At 41.9% G+C, this 24,398-nt stretch overlaps 1 protein-coding gene across 1 annotated transcript in view; it reads left to right on the top strand.

Annotated features, from left to right (window-relative positions):
- The window catches only part of NPSR1 (neuropeptide S receptor 1), a 51,456-nt gene that overhangs the window by 2,065 nt on the left and 24,993 nt on the right, over positions 1-24,398 (top strand). Inside the window, exon 2 of the mRNA XM_010015827.1 lies at positions 8,565-8,697. Coding sequence (XP_010014129.1) covers positions 8,565-8,697 — 133 coding nt within the window. The remainder of the gene's footprint in view (positions 1-8,564; positions 8,698-24,398) is intronic.

Here is a 24,398-nt window from a genome sequence, read left to right as displayed (position 1 = left end):
TGATGGGGTAGGGAAGACAGGGCTCCCTGCCAGCAATCTCAGCTCTCTCTAAAAGCTCATGTGTGGAAGGTGCTGCTCATAGCTGCTGACTCGGTTGGCTGTCCTCCACCAGCGCTGCCTACACTGTGGCTGTGTCCTTGCAACCTCTGGCAAGCCGAGCAGCATCTCCTTCCTCTTCACAAGGGTCTGGTTAAGCAGCTAAAGTAATAAAAGTTTCAGCTTGGAATAGGCTGAATGGATTAAAAAGCAGAGCTCAGTGCTCAAAATGTAGCTACAAATGGGGGGTTTGGTCTTTTATTGGGATTTTTAAACACACCGTAGCCCATGGCTGACAGTAAAGGCAGGCTCGGGGAATGGCCACCGCAGAGGTTGACCCCAGACCCCAATGGGGTCTATTACAAGCTATTTCTGCTTGTAACCTATCTTAGCAAAGCAGTCATAGGAAAATGTGATCTAAGCTGGTAAGTGGAGACAAGGGAGTGATGCTCACCCTGTATCTGGAGCAGTTCCTGTGTTAATGATGCTTTAGCAATTTTACTCAATGACAGCTACATAGGGTGTCTCACACACTGCTTGAGCATGCACTGTTTCTTCTTTTCCTCCCATGCTTCAGAAGGACACATAAGGAAGAAATAAGACAGGACACATATAAGGAAGAAGTTCTTCCCTGTGAGAGTGTTGGCACAGGGTGCCCAGAGAAGCTGTGGCTGCCCCATCCCTGGCAGTGTTCAAGGGCAGGTTGGACACAGGGGCTTGGAGCAACCTGCTCTAGTGGAAGGTGTCCCTGCTTGTTGCAGGGGTTGGAGCTGGAGGAGCTTTAAGGTCTTTTCCAACACTGTGAGTGCTTCTCTGCTGCCTCTCTCAGAAACATTTGAGTTTCTGTCTATTCCTCTTCACAGCTTAACAACTAAATCTGCGCTGCTTCAGATTAGAAAGCATTTTGCCAGTTCAGTTACATTTCTTCTTTTTATTTATTTTGGCTGGGAAATGGAGCATCTCATCCACTTGGAGGATTGCACAATTCCCTTCTGGTAGTCATTACTAGAGCTCCTTGGCCAGCTGCTCACCAAGGCTTTGCCCATAAGTCTGCTTTGGGGACATGGCCATGTGTGCTAACTAGGCTGGCTCTTGCCACGCAGAGTTGCAGCCTTTGGGGCAGGACTGGGTGCACCCACACATCAGTCAGTATGCAAGAGGAGCTGGTGCTTCCATGGCAAAGGCACTGGCTCATCCCCACCTTCATTATACACATCATATACATTCAGGCATATGATATATATATCATATATACACTATATACATTATACACATCATCTACTTTCAGGTCTTGCAGCTGTGTTATGACAAATGGTCCCTGAAACCCAGACCATATTTCTTCCTGGGTGCCTGTACGTGAGGCATCCAGGTTGGTTACTGTCTTAAACCATAAGTCCTGTTGGCTGGGTCAGCACCAAATTCAGAAGAGGTGTGCAAATTGGTATTAATTACAGCTCCAACCTCCCAGGCCAAAGGAGAGTTCACTGCATCCCTTTACAATCTCTTTCATACACATTTAATCTATGTGTAAAAGGGCTTTAAGTGAGTATCAACTGCCCTCTGCCAAATACAGTAAAGAACAGGGATCATCTGAACACCTTCCTCTGCTTTAGGGCCTTCTTTATGCTACAAACCTGACAAAGTGCAAACCAAAACAGAAGTTAAAATCTCAGAATACGTTAGCCCTGGTTGTCCATAGGGTTGGGAGGCTTCATCAGGGCTGGAGGAGGCACCTCCACTTGCCAGGCCTCCAACAGACCCAAAGCTTCCCCAGTGGTAGGAGCATGTGTTCATCCTCAGAGGGGATTGAGTAGGGGTCATATCTTTTTTAAGGGGTGTGCTGAGAAATGGGATGCCCTACTTCTATGCAGTAAAGGTTGGAGTGCTCAAAGGAGAAAAGTAACAGCCACTGTTTCTTTCTTGGTGGGACTGTGTTCTCACCATCATCGACTGCCTCTCAGGAGAGAGGGCTGACTTCCATGATCTAGTACATAGTGTTTTCTGACATGTGGGGCTGAGCCCTCACCTGTGCTGCGGGACACAAAGGCTTTGTAGTTTACACTCAAAGTTGTTTGGGAACCCCATCTCTCCCCTGCCAAGTGGGAACCCCAGCCACTGGTCTACATGTTGACATCTCCCTCCCTTTGGCCACAGGAGCCCTGCTGCCTATGTCATGCAGGGACCACATCACCACAGTAGTGATGCTGAAGTGCTAGAGCTCTCAGAAGGAACAATGTGCATATCGAACTCACTACAGCTGGCTTTACATATATAATCTAAATTCCCAGTTTGTTTCAGGAAGGACTGGTGGACTCTGCCTGTGACTATCCTCCCCCTACACTGTAGCATTCCTTAGACCTGCATGTTTTAGCCCACATAGCTCAGATACTAAACAGGACTCATAGCCGTGCCAGAGTAAGCACCAATCGAAGCCTCTGTGCTGCTTTTCCATGGAGCCTAATGCTCTTGACAAAGGTCAGGGCTTACCATCTCCAGTAAAGAGCTGGGGAGACCAGCTTGTGGAGAGAAGGTTTGCATAAACCAGGTTATCAAGGATTTGGCTCCAGGTGTCCTCAGACCCTGTTTAATCCAGAATCTGTTGTCCCTGCCATTTCATCCAAATGCAGGAGCCTCTTTACCTCCTGGAAAGCATTTACCTGTACTATTGCTTATTCTGATTTTCAAGCAAACCTCACAAAGCATCCCATCATTGAATACATAGTAGAAAAATAACAACGGGTGCTGTCAAATTTCTGGAGTAATCTCTGCAAATGCAATCACACCTTTTAGAAAAACAGGCATATCAAATAATTCATAAGTAACTTTGCAATCTTTCAGTGGAGGGGAGAGGAGGAGAATTACATCTACAAAATAAGGTGTCAGGAACTCCTGAACACAGCCTCTGCAATGTAATGACTGTTGCTATTCCTGAGATGCTGTGCTGAGAATGTAATAGCTGATCTCTGCGTGACACTGCTGCTGCAGTGTTGGCTAGGCTGGCTTCAGCTAGTAGTTGAAATGCAACACAGAAGTGATCTGGCTGTGTGACAGCCCGACAGCTCTGAGCCAACTGATTCGGGTGGTTTTATACTAGCAACCCTCACACTTCTGACTCCATGGTCCACACAGCCTCAGGGTTTGTGTCTGTCTGCCTCTCCTACATAAATATGCCTAGCAAGGATTAATGTCTTCATTTTTTGGAGATGTTTTAATTGTACAGATTAGGCGTACTTAACCATTTTGCTTCTTTTTGTGATTAAACCAGCATCGGACAGTTTCAAAAGGGCTATCAAAGCCATGTAATTATGCATGGACCATTGAGTGACCTAATATTATCTCTTCAAGTTGAAAATGTTCAAGGAAAAAATAGATAGGTACCTCATGACAAATGTATCCACCACAACTACAAGTGCAGTAGCGTATATACACAAGCTCGTGCAATACTGCTTCTCAAGTTCCGCAGGATAGAAAACATCAGCTGGAGTCCCATCCAGCTGTGTCTTTCTTCCAACCCTAGGGACCCATGGGGAAGTGGCTGTTGCCAGCACCTCTGACATGTTGTGAAGACCTCATGTGGCAATGCATCCCAGAATGACCTGTAGCCATGTGCTGGGAGGATAACACAGCCAGCCTGTGAGAAAGCACCTCGGTAAGGCAGCCTCTGTGCGGGAGGTGTGAAAGCTATCCACCAGGCATGACCAGTGCTGTTGAAATGGGAAAGCAGCAGTCCCAGAGGCAAACCTGGGGCTGAATCAGTGTTTATGCGCTTTGAATCAGGCTCCATTCCTATTAGGCAACTGCTCTGATATCAGGCAAAGGCTTCTGCACCTCAAAACTTGAGCAAAGGCACCTCCACTGGGATGAGCTATCAGGTATAACCCCATTCCACAGCCACAGCTGGTGCCCCCAACACAGGGGATACATAGTGTGAGAAATGAATGAGCAAGGGAGCTGTCTGGGGACAACTGGAAGGAGGGATGGCATCATGGCCCCAGAATATCTCCCAATGGCTCTGAAAGACTTAACTATGGTCTTGATTAAAGCTGCTCTCAGGAATGATCTTTGTTTCAAATATAAAGCCTCTTGCTAGGCTTATCACAACCTGGATTCAGAAATTTTGATAGACAAAATAACGAGACTCTTCTACAAGCAAAGGAAAACACACACAGTCATCAGGCAAGTTTTCTGGCTTATATTTCACCCATGAAGAGACTTGCTTCATTGACTAAAGCTGGTTTTAATCGTAAAGCAAATTAGAAAAACATGAATATGTGCTTGAGAAGTCAAGCACTTCCACACTCCAAACGCAGCAGCCTTGTGGAATAGCAGTGCATGCAATGATTGTAGTCAAGCCAAGGAAAGCCTCTTGGCTTTGATCTGTTCTGTAACCTTAATTAAGTCACCAGCATCTTTAATTTTTCTATTCTGAAAGAACTGGTGTGTGAGACTAGTCTCTCTCATGGCATTCTCATGTAATGTAGTTAGCAATGCCCATTGCAAAAGCAGCCCTTGCCCAAAGCAGGGGTTTGGGAGATGTTATTAGCTTGCTTTTTATCCACAATGCCTCTGATGTCTGTGCAATGATGCTAAACAATGGTTTTTTGTAAATGACCTTGCTAAGGATTCTTACTAAAAGGATTTCTGTTTGATGGACCAACAAGACATGAAATGAAACACCTCTATGTCTAAGCAACATTGGGATGGTGGATAAAGAAAACTATAGAACATGCAGCTGAAGTGAAGTTCAAGGATCAATCAGCTATCTGTCTAATCTAGTAACTATTTTTAAGACTTCCACAGATGGAGGTTTCACTGACTTAATCAATCTATATATACATACGTATGGTATAACTCAGTATTTTAAGATGATCAACCTGAATTCTGTGCCGTGCTTTTGGTTCACTGATTTTTGGCCAGTCTGCAGTGGATCTGAAGAAGAGACTATTCTTCTTTTTACACCAGTCTTTTCGTGTCTTCAAGTTCGTATTTTCCTGCAGTCTGCTTTTTTGCTAGATTAAGCAGCTTAATTCAGTCAGTTAATTCAGTCTCCTGGATATATCCTCTAGACTGCTGTCAACTCATTGCTCTGTGTCTCTTGAAGCACTCAGCCCAGGAGTGGGTGTAATAGAGCAGCTGAGTACAGTGGAAGGATTAGAGCAGAGGCACACGAGACTGGTGTCAATCTCATGAGGGTGGTTGTCACTCCCGTGGTAGGGTGACATTATTAGATCATGTTCCACTTGTGGGGCATTATACGTGCTGCATGCAGGGAGCATGTTTTGAAGACTCGGCCAACCCTGTATGATTACACCTGCTGCCCTGTAGAGCCCTGCACTTGTCCTTTGTTGAACAGTACCTTGGTTTTTTTCTAGTGCATGTTTCCAATTCATCAAGATAATTTTGAATTCTGATCGTAGCCTCTGTGAAGGCCTTTTTCACAGTGGGTATCCCTTCAATAGCCACAGAAGTTTTCATCTTGCAAGCTAACACAGACTGAGAGAGGCTGCGGTGATTTAAGTGGCTTATTATTATAACTCCTTAATCCCCAAGAATGAGCTCTTTCTCTTTTCTCTCTCAATGGCAACTACCACAAATAGATTAATAAAAACTTTGCCTTTGTTCTTTTATCTATGGCCTTTAAAACTTACCTCTCCTACATTCAGCTTTTGCATCTTTTTGGATACCTTTGTAGTCTGGTTTAATTGTATATTTCTGTAGAGGCTTAGCCTAAAATTGCTTAACTGTAGAGCACTGCTTTTTAACTTGGCAGGAAAGGATTTAAACTGGCCATACATACTATGTCCCTATGTCAGGGAAACACCCCTCTAACAGCCTCTGTTGCTTCATTGCTATCTCTTCTGTGGGAATCATAAGAAGGTTTGAGGGTCAGATCCTTGCTCTGTTTGTACCCAGGAAGACAAAGTTTCTTTCAAGGAAATACTCTCCTGATTTTACACCAGAGAAAATGAGAACAAGTTTTGCTCCTCGGTTGCCTTCAAGTGTGAAAGATTTTCTCTGAAATGGAAAAGACAAACTGAACCCAGAGGAAAGGCCGCTGATTTCAAGGACAAAAGTGGTGTGAGATCATATCTTTTTTAATTGCCTTCCAAAAAGACACTTCCTTCCAACTCCTGTACAAAGCAAAGCATCCCCATAAAAATAGCTCCACATGCCTCTGCCACATATTTTGCAGGGAAATTGTTTCCAAGACATTCAAGAGATTTGCAGACACCCAAAAAAGGTGGAGGTTTGGGGTTTTTTTTTGTCTAAAGGCTAAGTATCCAGCCCACACATGTTGTCTTATCTAGGTCACTCTATAATCAGTGGAGACAGGCCATCCCAAGGTAGGTGAGATGAATGGTGACTCATCTCTGAGATGCTGTTATTATCTAGACTACACAATGACAACTTAGAGCAGTTCTCTTTCTTTAGAGCTTTACAGTTAGGTGACATGACCCAAACGACAGCCTAGGAAAAGTGTGTGCTAGGAAAAGTGAAACCATCTAAACACAGGCGACATAGGTTAGTGTGTGGTGTCCCTGCTCATGGCAGGGGGTTGGAACTAGATGATCTTAGGTCCTTTCCAACCCAAACCATTCTGTGATTCTATGATTCATTGCATACTTAAACTAACCTCTGGGTTTAGGTGCAGAGCGCAGCCTTGGATTCCTCATGCCCCAGGTCTCGCCTTTCCTGCATGCCCACAATAGCCCACAGGGTAGTGTGGCTACCTACCTGGAGCAAAGCTGAGGCTGGTCCTCACAAGCGACTCTCCAGCAGAGGAGGGGCCATGGCTGCTGGCCAGGATGGGGCTAAAAGCTGAGAAGGCACTAAAGCTCATGGCAGAGTGAGAAGTTCCTTGCTCCTGCTCCTTTCCCACCATTTCACCTGCCTTTCCTGCACTCACAGCTGAGCCATTTTCTCTTTGCAGGCAGCAGGACCCCTAGTTTCTGCTCACCCATGAGAAAGTCAGGGGTTAATGGCTGCCAAATGCTTTTAATGAGTGCTCTCCCATCTTTCTGCCCAGTCAGGTAGGCATGGGTCTCACCAACAGCCTCAGGACAGTGCTCTGGGGTCATTTCTGTAAGGCCAGCAGTGGGAATCCCTCTTTAACTGCAGCCCTTGCCCGTCTCCTCCATTTTCCACTAGCTCCCACTATGGGTTTGGTGTCAGGAACTGGAAGATCCCAAACACCTGCACTGACATAATCCGAAACTCATCCCAGTTTCTAGGATGTGACCCCAGGCAACCAATACACCCATCTGAAGCACTGGAAAGCCACAAGAAGGCAGAACAGGGGGCTGAAGGCTCTGCTATATTTCATTCAGGCAGGGGTCTGCTCAGGAGCCGCAGGCTCTGGGAGATGGGTCCCTTATGGAAATTGGGTTTAACTTTCTTAACTATCAGTTCTGCTGAGACATACATGTATTTTTTCTCTCTCCAACTCTAGTGATAATGAGTGTATTATTGCTGCTGGATACATTAGGATTTTTATTCTCTCCTGAGCTCTCCTGCTCGCCCTTCAAACCTGGTACTGTGAAAAATCCACTCTTCTCTACTTGCCTTCAGAGAAGAGCAGTAGAATCATCTTCCATGATGCTACACACAGCTTTTCACAGGACAGGGTTCTGTAAGTGAGAACTTGGGAGACATGAAGAACATTTTCTCCAGGCTGACCCTAAGTTCACCAGGCTCAGAGCTGGCTGGTTGCTATGGAGAAAACATAAACTTCACTCCAGCATGGACGGGGAAACCTGCAGAGTGGCCACTGAAAAGTAACTATCCTGCATCTAGCAAGGGTTTTGGTAGGCCAAAAGGAGGGAGAAGATTGGGTACGCACTCACAACAGAAGCGAACGCAGATACATACACCCTTCTTGCAGCCTAATGGTCCTGATGCTTTGAGAGCACGAATAGCTTTTCTAATGCCTTCCTTTTCATTGTAGGCAGTACCACTAGGGGACGTTTTGTCATCACGTATCGTTCGCTACACAATTTTACCTTTCCTGACAGTGGGTCATGCTTTCTTTTCAATCTTGGTGCGTATCTGAGATCATGGAGTAGATGTCTGAATTTCGTAGGGCTTATGGGTGACCCGGGCTCACTGGAGCTGGGAAGGAAAGAAGTATTTATTTCCCTCGTTTCTCCAAAGGAGCCCATCTATCAATATTCCTTACGAAGTGAGGAAGCTGCTTATTTCACAGCTTGCTGGAGCACCGCGAGAAAACAGGGCTGCCTCTCACTTTAGTGTTATGTGCCGAACGCATAGATACTGCTAGTGGTTTTGTGAAGCTAGAAGTAATATATAGCCACTGCAATCCAACTGGAATGAATATCACCAGCAGTGAAGCATGTTAAGTATTTGCTGAAAGAACAAGAATATATTTTAAACTAAATAATTGAAATCTATTGGCAGAACTCGCATTTCACTCCTCTTTTCCATTCTCATGTCATTTGTCCTAGGATAACTGACTGGCTTAACCCAAGTCACCTAGTGATATGCTTTTCTTTCCCTTCTCTTCAATGCAGACAGAGCAGCTGGTGACTCTTTGGATTCTGTTTATTGTCACTATTGCTGGAAATGCCATTGTGCTCTTCTCTACCTGGAGGAGGAAGCGGAAATCTCGAATGACCTTCTTTGTTACACAGTTGGCAATCACAGGTAGTGTATGGGAGGGGAAAGGGAATCTGAACTCCACAGGGATCACTATTAAAATGACAAATAAGAAAATGAAAGCTGAGTGGTGAAGAATGTTCAGCTGCAGTTTGCCATAGGACAGATGGGTGGCTGCTTACCTCAGCGCTCAGTCTGCCTCCCATCTAAAAAGACTCTGCTAGATGTAGCAGGGTCTGCACCAGATGCAGCAGCTACAACTCATTGATTTCACTGAATCTTATCTTCCAGTCTGAACATGCATCCACATTTCCCCAGCTGTTGTCATGGAACTGTTTAAATTAAACTAGTTTGAGGGTAATCTCGTGTTTTTCTACTAAACCCCTTTCTAAAGTACTTCATGTGGGTATTGCTCCATCAATTACACTCTTGCATTGGCAAGTGAAAATTACTTCATCTTGTCTGGTTTAACCAAGTTAGGGAAATATAACAAAATATAAAGATGGAGAGGAATGCATTTAGGTATTTTTTCTGAAAGGGGAAAAGGATTCTGGTACAAGAACTTCGTAGTTTTTAAACAAAATGGAAAAATATACAGAAACTTGCTTTGTAGAATGTCAATCTCAGCAACTAGGAAAGGAAAAAAAGAGCATAAGCAGCACATTGTTTCTCTGTGGCCTTGAATGGGCTAAATCTGTGGGGATTTAAGTTTCCCAAGGGAAAATACATGCTGTTTCTGTACTAGTGTCCTGCTGCTAATCCCTGCTTACAAGACAGCTGAGTTGTATTTTTTTTGTGTATATGAGATATATTTATATGCTTTCTGTTGCTTTTTTTTTTTTTTTTTTTTTTGGTGAGCTATGGTAGGAATTGCAGCACTTTTCCACTAAACAGCTATTTAATACGTGATTTCCCATCCTCCTTTGATGTCTGTTGTGTATCTGTTTGTTTAAACTGGAAAACAAAGGACCACACACCCCAATTGTCAACATGCATTCTTTGCAAGTAAATGAACTCCTGCTCATGATCTCAACCATGACCAACTGTCATAAGAAGGGCTTTGGAAGAAAGAAGGGTGGAAAATGACCCTATGTGTCCATCTGGCACAGAGGACACAAGGGCTGGGCTTGCTGCCAGAGCAGGGGCACATGTAATACATACACCAGCATAGTAACAGAAGATGAGTCCTAATAGGAAGAGCTCAACTAAACAGCAAAGAGTCTTGTCCTAGTAAGAAAACAAATGTATTTACTGGAGCAGAGAAAGAATCAGCATAAGGACATGGATGTCCAGGTCAAAGAAAAAAAGCAAGAGCAGACAGAAGTGTCCAGACCATGACAGCTTAGGAGAAGGCTGGTCCATGTGAGGTGTGCTAGGATGAGGCTACTCCTCTTGCTGTGCTGGGTAAGCCCTGGGTGGGAGTTTTGCCATTTTGGACCCATAGGAAAGGCTGGCTTTTTGGATTAGAATAGAGGTGGATAGAGAGCTATTCACTAGGGTTTCAAATACCATCCACATGACAGGAGGGGAAGGTACTGCAAGTCCAGGTTTGAGGGAGCTGTAATAATCAGTGGCAAAGACAAGACAAATACCCCATTAGACATGGGCAGCAAATAGTGTATGCAGCTGACATTACAATACTGAATGAGGTCCATGTTCCACTAACTGATTTTTCTGACCTTCCCATCCCTAAAACTATTCCTGACTTTTAAAATCAGAGCTTCAAAATACCTGAGTTCAACAGTCTTTTCCATTTCATGTTATGGAAATACACATAGAAAATTCACTTGACATTCACATCTGCAATGTTAAAAGACGTAACACTAGCTTGAACAGCAAGGCTCCCTTCAAGCAATGTTGACTTCTTCTGCGATGCAGGATTCAGAACTTTAATTTATCTTCCTGTACCAAGAGCTCCTGTCAGTATTTTGGCACAAAGAAACGACTTCATTCCTGAAATGGAGCCATTTCACTTTCTTATCTTCAAAAAATATTAATAAGAACAAAGCAAGCTGGCAACAGTCATCGTCCTTTCACAACAAGTTATGAGGTAGATGTAGAACATTATGAAAACACTGGCTTGTCACATTGCTTTGACATGCCAGGCATATTTAAATCCTACCAGCTAAAGCCTAATGTCCTGGCAAACAGTTTCTGCTTAGTCAATATTACTACTTCCATCTATTTTGAGATTCTTAAAATATTTATTATTTCTGCCCCAGCAGCATAGAGAAGAATAATGGATATAGCTTTATCAATGCAGGCATTTCAAAGCCATTTAAAAAGTTTTTGTCTATTGATCTGCAGCTCGATATTTGGGTAGTGTCCCCAGTTCTCATGTCTTCCCACTAATGTAGGACGAAAATGAAATGAAAATATAGCCTTCGTGTTAGAATAAACAAGGTATTCAGAGCAAATTGTGCATAATACATGAATAGGAAATGAGCACTGTTGTTGTCCTTGACTGGTTGCCAAGCCAGATGCAGAAGAGACGTAACTAACTGATTGAGGCTCCTTTCAACACTGCCAGAATGGAGTGGTTCAACCCACTCGGCAAATGCAGAGATAAGAATTGTACTGATCCCTTACTACACCCTCATTCAACGTGGTGCTCGAGGCTGCAGGGATCTGCAGGAATGTGAGTAACCCCTTCAACTTCAGTATGGTTAAAGAGGTTGCTGCAGCCTGGATTCAGAATATTTCATGTTAAACATATGCCTATACAATGCCCGTGTGAGTACCACATTTATGTCTATGTTTAACTCTCAGCTCATGCATAAATCTCTGAAATTATCTGAGAATTAAGCACTAGGAAATCAGCTAAGAGTTAACAGCTGAGTTGAACAATATTACTAATCACTCAGCATCATCTAATTTAACAAAGAGGAATATTGCCATATTTGCCTTGTGTTCAGTTTGCTTTCAGGCATATTCCTTTGTTGTAAAAATGGTTTTCTTAAAAACATGCTTATCTGTGAAGACTGAAACTAAAGTTAGGTCTCCTACAGATTTCTATCTCCGAGGCAATTTAGTTTCTCAGAAAGTAGAAGCTCTGAAGATTACCCTGTGAGGAGGGTATTTCTAAACACCTTTTCCCAAATAGATTTCTTTTGAGTTTAGCACAAGTTATGCTCATGGCATAGCTATCTCTCCTGGCAGGAAACCTCTCACATCTTCCCTTACCTGATGTCATTTCACATAACTTCAGCATCTTAGTGTCTTTAAGATCTTTGTCTCTTGGAGATCAAAGAGAGGGGTCTGACAGATGGGCGAGTTCTCAGGTGCTATATCACACTAGAAATCTTCAAGCAAAATACAGGTGCTTTCAGAAAAGATGGTTTTCCCACATGTTTATATCTATTTAGATCACTTTACCCAGATCTACCAAATAAATGCCTTCTTAACACTACTTTTCAAGAGTAAAAGCAGCAGACACGAGCTATACTCATACACTATTTGAGCAGCAAGGAATGTAATTTATTGGTTAAACAGTCGATTCAAACTGTTATTATTTGACCAATTCAAAAACCAATCAAGCAATATATTAAAAATCTCTGCTGAAAAGTATTTTACTTCTCATTATTCTTCATCCAACTTCAACTGCTACTGACAGAGGAATGTAGTTAAGTTCCTTTTAATGTCCAAACCCGCACAGTTTATTGAGGGTTTTTCCCACCAACAGTAACACTGGAAAGCTGGAGCTGGAAATGTCATGACCATCAACTCTATGACTTTCTCCTTCTACTTCAACACTTGGCAGAAATCAGTACCTTAAGAACACTGTTAGATTTTGTCCATTGTTAGGGGTAGAAATACATGTAGGCACTTTACTGCACGCTGAATTTTAAGCCACAGGCTGACAGACTCGGTTGGAAACGTATGTTCACTTTGGTATTGCTGGGGCTGTAATGAAGAGACAATGAAAAAAGAACATCAGGTAACTTCTATGGTAGCTTACGTATAAACAGAAAAAAAACCAAAAGATGACCTATAAAAGTATTTAGCTACAGCCTATACGTAATATAAATACCAAATCCTAAGGGATGATTTGAGAATGGCATTAAAAAGACAAGGAGGTATTTTTAAAAGTGCCTTTTTATATCACTGTCATATTCTTCAGTTGCTCCCAGAACGCTGGATGATAGGAAGCTTTGGGCTTTAAGCAATTTTACACTCATTTTGCTCAGTGTTTAGTAAAAAGCCAACATGCTTGCCACAAGAGGGTTATGTGAGCAAATAGGTGGAATTGGGCCCCGCTAAAGCAAAGAACATTTATTTTGTGTGCTGCTTCTGCCCAGAAAGAGCATGGTTGTAGGACTAAAACCAGCTGCACTCAGCCATTGACTTCTGGGATGGCTTTGGTTAATATGACTGAAGGCAGACTCTGCCAACTAATCTGCTAGTTAAACGGTACTAAACAGATGCATCAAACTCTACAACAGCTAAACATGAGCAAACCCATTAGAAGTTGTCCTTCCTTTCTTCTTCTTCTCCTCTTAGTCTTTTTCCCCTTACACCAAAACCACTACAGCACTGACTGCTTTAGTGGACTGTGCCTGTCCTTCAATATTTTTCTTCCTTGCCTCTGTGACTTGAAGGAATGAAGATGACTTGTTACTCCCTGATATGTACAAAAGCTTAATATAATAACACCATTACCAAAATTGACAGGTATCAACAGATAATTGTCTCTGTTCCAGCTTTTCATCTGGAAAATGGGGCTTGTAATATTTCTGTATACCAGAGAAATCATACATAGGAATTCATCAGTTCTACAAGTACCTTAGACATCACAGTCATTATAAGCATTGGAAGTTAATTGCATAGAGCCAATTAGCAGCTAACTCAGCAAGTCATCTTAATGGAGGTGGACTGCTGGCAGCCAAAGAGCCCATAGAGTTCCCATTTATACTGGAAAACTCATACCTGGCCTGGAATCTGTCATCTGATTTACATAGTTACCCACCCAAGACACAGAAACCTAGTGCAGAATGCTGAACTGAAGGAGAATTTATTTCCACAATTCCCAGAAATCCGTGGCCTTCTCCCCTTTCCACATCTTTAATTTCTGCTCATTTGTGGGAAAGTCTGAGGGGAGGTGAGAAGTGTCAGATTCCTACCTGTAATTAATGAATTAATGTATGGTAAGGGAAAAGTCTCTGCTAATGCATCATCCTCATTCTATACCACATGTTTCCATCACTACAGAAAAGGATATGTGAAAATTAGAAAGGGTGTCACTTGTTAATATTCCTTCAGGCACAGACACTGGCATTTGCCTGAGTCCCCAGTGGCATCTAAATCCCCCAGTTTTGGAAGCAGCCTGATTCCCACACACCGGCTGGAATTCCAACAACTTTTCAAGTCACCTGAGTGTATACACAGCTTGAGAACTAGGGAAATAAATAGATTACGTCCACGTTTCCTCTGCAGGCTACAGGAACTGAAGTATTTAATACAACTGTTCATTCTGCATTCACAGAACAAATGAGAATGAATTTACCAAGAGCAAAAGCAGTCTCCAGGAGCAAACATGACAGTATTAACATTACTTATTCAGTGCATCCCATGAAACTGTGTCAAGTTGTCTGGACTGGGAGTGGATCAGAAAATTCATTGCACGGCTGTATTAGTTGCCTGAAGAAGAAACAATCATTTTCCATACATATCCTGCCAAAAAGACTAATTCAGTAACTTGAAAACAACATGGGACTTACTTTAAGTTAGGTGTTTATTAGTGTACCCCCCAAAACCGGAGACATAATGCAGGATAAGATATATGCAGTCATTGCCTGTGGTATCATGTGGCAGAACAGATTTGATATCTATTGCCATGTCTGGCAGATTCAATACCTCCTAGCAGAACCTCAAATTTTCCTTTGAACTTTAGCTCAGATTTGAAGATGATTCATACTACTCTAGATCTTAATAAGTAACTTGGACACCGACGCTATACAATTCCAGTCTGATATTATGAATCATGCTTTACTATACGCTCAGGTCAGGTTTCTCATGTGAACAGCCAGGAATATGTCTGTATGTCTCTATATAATCATTTTTGTCTGCATGAAAGGTTAGTCAACACAAGACTCAATCTTTCCCAAGGAAAACAGAAAATATGCAGTACGTGCATCCCTTTTAAAATACATTTTCTCCAAAACCAAACCTGAAGTAGATGGGGTAAAAAGTGGAATAACCTCAGGAGTTAGGCAAAGAAACAAAGAGTGAACATTAGCATGAAAACTGAGTGACAGGAAAAAGCTTTGTGCAAAGAAGGAAACATAGTCTCTTTCGGGATATCAGGACCTCTATTTCACGGTGTTTGGTCACACAGTCGAAGATGGTCATGGAAAACAAAATACAGCTTGTGGTTTAGAGGTGAAATCATGAAGCTAAAGGTCTCACACAAATAACTTCACATCTTAAAATACATTGCTCCAATGCAGTCTAGTAATGTAGGAACAGTGAAACTGGGACTAATATACATACATTCAGTCTAGTTACACAATTTCCTTGTGAGGTTTAAAGTAAAAGAAGCTGGTTTTGGTGCAAAATGAACTCTCCTTGAAAAGATAAAGTTATGCTCCCACAGCACTGGGGCTCTAAGAAAAAAGGTGTCCTTGAAAGACTGGCAATAATCCTGTGGTCTAAAGCAGTTGGACTGACTTTGCCTTCAATGTATGCAGAGAATTGAAGTCAAGGAAGTGTACTAGGACACAGTGGAGCTCATTTTAATGCAGTAGTGAGAGCGTTTTAGTCTATATATATGCTACCCCAAAAAGCAGGCTGGTTACTGCCCAACCAGGGAGCTCTTGTACAGGTGTAATACACCAAAATGAGCTGCAGGTTTTTTGACAACTACTTCTTCTTTAGTTTCCAATTCCAAATCAAATTCAAAGCTTTTTAGCGAGCCTGGACCCAAGCTTGTGTACTTTATGTTTTGCCTAATGCTCACTTATTTTTAGGTACCTTCTAAAGGTCTCACTGGGAAGTCCAGGGCTGGGCATCATAATCATGTTTGCTGTGACTATGCATTGCAGCTCACTGCAGTAGGGAACAGTAGCACTGGCACAAAAGCAAAATAAGCTTAAGCGTTGTATCTGTCTATAACAGTAGAATGCAATGTCCCTCCCATTAGTGGAAATATAAAGATAATGAGCTTTCCAAATTTGCTACTGGAAGCAAGAATGGTCATCCACTTAAAAACCCTGTAATGACTGTTATTTATATAGCCTACTTTAATCTTACAAATGCAGGAACAAGATGTCCATGATTCATGGTTTGTAATTAATGCAATCACAACCCACTATGCAGACATCCTCAAACAGGCATTTTTGAGCCTGTGTCTCTGAGCAGTGCTCTTCAGATCCTTTACAGGTAGCAAAAATGGCTCTGCAGCACAGCTCCAAGTATAGAGCTGAGGTCCACATGGTCAAGGAGAACTCCTGAAGAAAACCCTCTTCTTTGCTCCATGTACAGTATCTACATACTGCACTTAATTGTTCTGGAAGGGACACTATGTGTTCATCATCCATGGGTGCTCGGATTGGGATTTTCAGAGTGCCTAGTGATATAAACTGGATCCCCTCTGCAACTGCAAAGCAGCAGAAACACTCTCCCATCTTGCCCGTAGCTGCAGTACCAATTTCAGTGTAAGATATGTTGATGTGGTTTTTTCCACGTTACACAGAACCACCCGGGACCCTGAAAATTCATCAACAAAGAAGAGATTCCCTCATTTCATCTGCATCTCAGTCACTGTAACACTCTCAAGACAGAGAAATCTTTTTTAACTTTCATTTTGTGAAGCCATAATATATTTTCAGTAGAAGGATGGATTCCTGTACCAATAATTTGAGTCTTTCCTTATAGAACAGAGACTTAATAGACTTAAGACCACAAACACTCCTGCTTTTAAAGCAGAGAAAAACCATCTACAGTATGCCTTTATATAGTCAATATAGTACAAAATTATTATTCCTTTGCAGTGTATATCTGTCTTTAAGATTACAAGCAGGCACCAGACTTCTGCTTCCTAAGTCACCCAGAGTGTCTTTGAAAGGCATCCCTAAGGCTTGGGCCCCTGGTCACTCCCCCAGTAGAAATAATAACATTAGCAGAACATCTTGTGACAATCCTATCTACCAAAATTCACCCTAATCATACGTTTTTGAACTAAGATGGAATCAATCATTCTATTTGCTTTTCCTGGGTAATAAGTCATTTCTGAAAGGATTAAACTATGATGAATGGACGTTCGATGCCCTATCTATATCCAAAAGCACCATCCTTTCATTTCAACAGACACACACAGCCTAAACGTGATTCCACTTATCCACCTACAGCTTTCCACATAGGAGATCCACATTTACTCTTCTATTATTTTAAAAGGATCTGTCATTATTTCAGATCTTTGCATACAAATTCTTTCCCTGACTAGACATCTGTGTGAAAGCATTTTCTTCCAGCTGGTTTTTGCCAGCAGCTTTTTTCCCCTCTTTCACCTTCAAAGTAATTTCTCTTACCCTGCACTGAGACCTGTACTGTGCAGCTAAATTACTGCTCCATCACAGCTCTGCTGATACCAGTGGGGCTGTGTGGAGATTAGAGAAGTTTGCCTGGGCAACTGCAGCACTTTTGTGGGCTGTAAGACCAAATTGCAATGTAGTCTAGGCTTGGATGCTAGAGTGACCATGTGGGTTTTGAAAGAAACAGCAAAAAGAACAATAAAATTCTAATCTTAGTAATTTTTCTGCTTAGCCTAGTAAAATGTGAATTAGGGAAATAGATTCAGACAACTTCTTTTCCTTATAGCTAGGTGGTTGAGTGCTTTGGTGACCACCTACATTTGCAGGTCTTTGGGCAAAAGGGATTTTAATCTGGGACCTTCTTCACCTGAGGATGTTACTGTTATTTAGGGCATCACACCTTTTGCTTCATACAGCATCATTATTTGAAGGGAGGGTGGAGGGAAAATGCTCTGTTAGCTTCTTGCCATGTGTACAGAAGTAGGTCTAAAGAAAGCATACGGCTCAACATCAGTCCTGGGAAGCAGAATGAGACATAAATGTCATAGAGATAACTGGATTAAGTTGTGTGATTGCATTCTTGCACACTGGTATTCATTTTAGGGGATTATTCATGACATCTATTTTAGGAGCCTCACTGTAGGTATGTAAAATATGAAGTCAATCTCCCTGTGCTCCATTTATAGCCGATAGAAGAAAACACTCTGAGCTGCCTTTAAGTTTCCTGTACAGAAGGATTCTATTCCTAATTTAGATCCCCAAATTTGACTATATAAATCCCGCCAGTGTTCATATGTCACCAGAAATGTTAGAATTACCATTAGTTTTTGACAACTAAGAACTTAATTTTCCACTGTTTTTATCAGACCTCAACAGTGTCTGGTTCAAACCCATCTGCAAATAAAGAGAAGGTCTTTCCCAGTGTATTGTTTGTTTGTTTTAAGGGCAACAAGGCAGATCAACATGTTACCTGATGGAAAACGCATCATTCTTTCTTTTGTACTCGACGCTGTTTCCAAACATCCATCTGGAATTTGTCCAGACTTTTCTGGGCTCTGCCCAAAAGACAATTTATCCAAGTGGGGTCTGGAAAAAAAGTGTAGCTTAAGTGACAAATGTGATTCCAAACTTGAGCAGTAACACTACAGCTGCAGGATTAACCTTAAAGGAGAACCTTTGCAGGGCAGATGACTGCCATGCCCTGCTACATTAGCAGGAAAACCAACCTGAAGTTAATGAGGGATGCAATGGGGATATGGAAGCCTGCAGACTAGAAGTGGGCAATAAGGGGTTTTCAGCACGAGGAAATACTTTGCTTTGAAGCTGTAGAAACCTGAAGAAACATGACTGAAGAAAAACCAACCCCAAACTACTTTTTGTGCTTGTGTGTGAGTATTTTTATGAAGTCATTTATGAACTGAATAAATAATGCTAACAACAAAAATCAGATTATATCCACTGGATGTGACAGGACAGCTTTTTATCTACTGTAGTTTCGTATAACCTTAACTGTGGGGGTGAGCAGCACATCTCTGCATTTTAAGACAGTGTTGTTTCTATGAACAGGTATTTTCTAGTCCTGATTGGAAGAGCTGATTTCTATCTATTTCTTTTCCAGCTCATATAGGCACAGAAAAAACCCGGGAATTGTGGGAGGGATGGAGAGCTGTCTTAGAAAATGGCTTTCCAGAGGTAGGGACTGTATAAACACTAGTTTTCTAATGTGTTATGGAGTTGCTGGAGTTACTGCTGTGTTACTATTAAGTCCAGAAAAACCAGTGAAGGTAAATATGGTAATTTCATGCTGCTTCTTAGGACATTGTCTCTCCAGTGATGCCTGATAAACCAACTGAAATACACAAAATGTCATTTGTGGCTCAGTCTTCTTTGTTTTAACAAAATACACAAAATTACTTTAAAATTGAGGAGATGTTCACACTCATCTAAAATCTTTACCGAAAAAACTGCAAAGCCATGGGCATGTGCTCATGGAATTCAGAGCAGATCCCCTCTAAAAGGGCTTCTGTCAGCTCTAGCATGGAATCTGGTGTCACCACATCAGAGGCCAGCTTTGTACATAACCCTGGAAAAATAAGGCTCTTTTCAGTGTTTGTTCATCTCTCTAAAAGGAGGCACCATGTCACCTCTTCCATCTTTCATTTACAGAAGCAATTTAAAGTTGGGTTCCTGGATTTCCCTGACAGAAGCATATGAGGCACACAGCAAGCCTGACACATTTTAGATGCTGAGCTTGTTAGATGGCACATCCACTTGGAGTAAGCCTCACAGTACTGGCTGCATGGAACCCATGAACAGTGTACTACAGCACTGATCCATTCATAAAATGCATGCATTTCCTATCTCTGATCATCTTCTCTGATGAGTTTTTACAGCATTGTGATGCTCAAACTCCCTCTGAAACATCAAATAGGTTTCTTCTTGACAAAGAGTTATTAGAGGCAAATCTCATTGCTCTAAGTCAGAAACTCTCATGAAATTTTAATGCACAAAAGACAACACAGTGATAAATCTACCCACGTGAAATCTGTGCTTTGCAAAGGTATCTAATCTAATATTAATAAGTGTCAACCTCATCAGCTGCACATCAACCTAGTTTCTCTGAAGGGTCCTCTCATAATATTATGCTGCAGAATCTTACCTCTCTCAAACACTGAGGTTTCTTACACAAACAAATCAATAGTGAGTCATGTATCTTTGCAACCTGGCTGTAAGAAATGACTGTCTTTAAGTCTCCCTTCATGAATATGCTGGCACTTACAGCTTGGCAAGTTAACTGGAACACCACTAACATGGTTTTCATCAAGTACCTCCTAAATGCTCAATTTGCCTTCCACACGGTAAGTAAACCAACTGCATTTGTTCACATTACCATTTGCACCCCTCAGGTGTTTCTCAAAAGCACTTATTGTCTCTTCTACAGCAGAAACTTGTTCAAACGGAAGATTTGATTTGTGTGGGCATGTAGCATCTTGGATAACAAGGGTCTGGTTGTAGAGTGGTTGAAACAGAGGCTCAGTGTTGGCCATCTGATGGCTGGCTGGTGGGAATCAGCTTAAAAGTGTTCTCAGTGTCAGGGGCAGGGGAATGTCAACGTATCCTGCCTCACATTTTCTATCAGCAATGGCATTAAAAACACATATTGCACTCGGAAACTTTTACTGTAAGCACATAATATCCCCAAAGGCATGTAGATGTAGCATGGAGCAGCTAGTTTGCTTAAAATTAGACTTGAGCTCATTAGATACTGTTTTCTTTCGGGTACAGTAGAAGCATAAACTGCACTACTGAAAATAAAGTGCTTTTTCTGGGAGGAACACTCACTTTCCTATCTAGACCAAAGCTATCAAATTATCGAATACCACCATTTAGAGCTGGGAGTGGAGGATGGGGAAGGGGGAGCTGGAGAGGAGGAAAAGAAGGCAGTACAGTTTAAATCACTATGAAAGGGAATGTATATTCCATTAACACACCAAAATGGAAAAATAATTTCCCTTTTGGGGGAAATCGTATGTCAATAAATTGTTATTTGGGATAAAGATCTTGAGGACAACTGAAAAAAATTTATAATATGCTGACAATTTGATGCTCACTAGATTAGTGCCTGTTTTCTGTGAGCAGGTCTTAGATAGTCCAACATATTCTGCATCCTTTATAACTGCAATTTACAGGAAGACTTCTTAGGCTACAAAACCTGGACCTTGTAGACAGTATAAAGTTAATTGTAGTTTACAGCAGAAACAGGCAAGACAAAAGATGAAGAGAATTACAGCAAACTTTGCAGCCATCGAAATCTACACCAAGGAGAAGAACACACTGAAGCCAGGGCAGCTGCCATGATGGAAAGAGTCCCCAGCACACTACGAGGGCTGGCAATACTCATTCAGCAAGCACCATTGCTCTCCTCTACCTGGGGAAAGCTGCAGGCTCCCTGCACAGGGTCTGGTTTTGGGAGAAAGCACATCCTCAGATGGTCTCCCAAAGCTTTAGGTAAAGGAGTAAACTCACATGTCTGAACATTATATTCATGGACGTTGCTGAGCAAGGCATGACCTCAGGAGGGGGGGATACAGAAGTTCAGTGCATCCAGAAACTAAAGCAATATGCCAGTTCCCCAGTGAACGTCAGGATGCCTTTAAAATAGCTCCATAATTGTTTTACTGAGGGAAGCACTCATAGCACATGGGCACAGAGAGCTGTCTTTCCCTCTGTGGCCTTCACAGCTTTCCCAGAGCCCAGATTTTTGGAATAGACTCACATCAATGCGTGAACCAGAGCCCTGTTGCAGGACTGGGCATCTCTGGAGTCTCTGTGGTTCGGGAAGAGACTCACTGGTACAGAGAGATATGTCAGCATCCTCTGCAAAGGTTCCTCCTGCAGGAGATGAGAGACAGCTCCAGGCAGAATATATGTGCTACCTGTCACTCATCAAGCTTCCCACGTTCAGACACCCGTCTTCTTGCACTGGAGGGAGAGCCGGAGTCAAATGGAACCAGTGACTGACAGCAGAGACAAGCTGTCAGCTGGAAAGCCACAGCACTAACTCCTGCAAGAGCACATTTCAACTTATTACCATGCATTAGAAGTACTAAAGCACTTCAGCTCGCGTCGTTTAAAAGTTATGAGCACAGAGGGCATTTGCCTTTTAATAATGTTTTTATGAGCTGCCCGAGTGGTCTGCAAGCAGTTCAATATCCACTGCTGCATGTCGTTACTGCTTTGGTTTCTAGAAGACTGCTTGGGAAACGCAGGAAAGAAAATGCCTGTGATCAAAGTGAAATTACAATACACAATTGCATTTCTGTGGACGCTCTGTGCAGCTAATACAAGTAGACTGGAAACAAAATTGATTCAACAAGATTCATCAGAAAAACAAAGCAGTGCTTCCAAACCCATGCCCCTTACAGGTATGCTTTTAAATAACTCTGTGCTTCACTCAGGTGGTTTATAATATCAATGTAAATTTAAAAGGGTCTGGAAAAGGGAATGTTTTTGAGTTTTTTTTTATTGGACCTCAGTGTGCAGATAATACCACAAAGGATTTTGCTCTCTTTCAGGACTGATTTGATCATCCTTAAAAGTCACAAGCAAATGGGCTAGCTGCTCCTGCAAGATAGCATTATGCGTAATAATAACTCTATTTCCAAATCCTTAAACACCCACTCATTAGTATATCAAATACCTTTTCAAATAAGTGCTTTGGCAGGTTAGCATTGTTTTCAGCAAACAATGTTTCCACAATGTATTTTTTATGCTTTGCAGAAAATGTTCTTGAAGAGATAGTGATATTATAAATTCATCAGATATTGCTGGATTTATACAGTCTGTGGCTTATGTTATCTATTTCTCCGAAGAGTTTGCTAAATATACTCACATCCTTTCTTGGTCAACCATTCATTTCTCCAGAAGCAAAGAAAGAGAGTTTGATCTGCGTGAAGCTCTTCTCATAGTTATATTTTTGGTGTGAATTGTAAATAAATATGGAAGTTCATATTCATTCACTATTTTGGAAGAGATTCCAGATTCAGGAGAACTTTGCTAGGATACTGAGAGGATGCGGAAAAGGCACAAGTAAATTGATTTTAGCTTTCAAATGGGAGTTGTTGTTTATACTCTACACTCATCAATCTCACCGAATTACCTGCAGGGAAGATCCACATTTCTGGTTATTCATCTTAAAGATCCCCAGACCTTTTTGGTCAGAAAATAACCCTAGGCACTTTGAAAACTAACTGATATCTTTTATGATTTTAGCATGCCAAAAAATCACACATCATCCAAAGACTCTTGATGCTGGTGGGAAACTTTGACTCCATTTTAGCAAAGCTCTGTGCAGGTCTCAGAGGCTCTATGTGCCCTCGTATCAGTCTCACATTGAACACATTGGGACCCCAGGGAAGCAGTCTGCACATCCAGCACTGTCAGAGAGGTCTGACTTGGCCACACCAGCAAACACCTGAAGCATCATGGCCATGTTGCGCTATGGCCCACAGACAAGGTGCTGTGGGTCACCCAACACACCCTTTATTTATATCAGTAATGTTCTTTGGGAAAGCAGAGCAGCAGCATCCTTAAGTCTAACTGGAAAAACATTAGTCCTGTTTAATGTATCTTTTCATAAATTACTTTCTTCAAAGCAACCCATTTTTTGGACAAGACAGAGTGCAAGAACAGTTGGTTTTATATTCCTTGCACACACAGTGCGGCACAGGGAAACGTGAAGGGCAAAGAGGTGAACTCGGGGTTTTCTTTGGGGCCCCAGAGCAAAAGCAGACATTAGGATGGTTGATATTTTGATAACTTTTCCTGTGTCCCAGTTGAAGCCCTGAATATGCTTTGTAGATAAACTCAGCAGCCAAAGGACTGAACTATGTGTTTTTCACATCGGCAGCAGTCGGCTCTTGCTGTGTCAATTTATGCTGTTTTATAGGAAGGCTTAATTCTTGTTTTGACAGCTACAGAATTGTTCTGTGGTCCTGAAGGACTGATTATGGTTTTCTTACCTTCAGCTTGCTTTAGACATTCAAATCCTAATGGCAGTTGTGCTATGTTTGTTTTTGGTTTTAATAAAAGGTGCTTGGCAGCAAAGCTGTATAATCCTCTGGGTCCAACATTTCAGCATTAAGGGGGGAACTGGATTTCTTTCTGAATTGCTTAGAAAATGTGTTGCCTCTAAACTATATGGATTCCTGTTTGATTCCCTGTTGAAGTGCAGGCAGGATTGTCTGGCAGAAGGTATTCTTGTTTTGCAGTTACTCTGTGTGAGAGTTTAGCTTCTGTTGATAAACAAAGGTAGGTGTGTGGAGTTTTCTTTCTGGCTTCTTCATATACTGGCAGTGACATTGAGAGACAAGCTTGCATGAGCACGGTGCTGCCAGCAGTATGGCCATAACAGCTATGCTTTATTTGGAATCATCATTTAGGATCTTATTAACTCCTGTTAAAAGACATGGGTTTAAAGTTTTGACATTAGATGTACAAATACATCATTAACACCTTTTAGTCTATCATCTGCACTGCAGCATTTCTAATTGCAATGGACTGAAAATTACACTAGAAATAGCCTTTGCAGGCTTTAAAAAGCACTGAAAGAAAAACTTGCGTTAAGAAGGTAGAGATATTAATCTGTTCCTTTCTTGCATATTAAACCAATGATATTTATTTGTTATTCTGAGCTAGATTGTCTTTGTGCCAGCAAACAAC

The sequence above is a fragment of the Nestor notabilis genome, unplaced genomic scaffold (assembly GCF_000696875.1).
Source record: "Nestor notabilis isolate BGI_N333 unplaced genomic scaffold, ASM69687v1 scaffold1686, whole genome shotgun sequence".
In the NCBI taxonomy this organism is placed as follows: Eukaryota; Metazoa; Chordata; class Aves; order Psittaciformes; family Psittacidae; genus Nestor; species Nestor notabilis.
The sequence above is the reverse complement of the archived record's forward strand: the minus strand, read 5'-3'. Positions and strand labels throughout refer to the sequence as shown.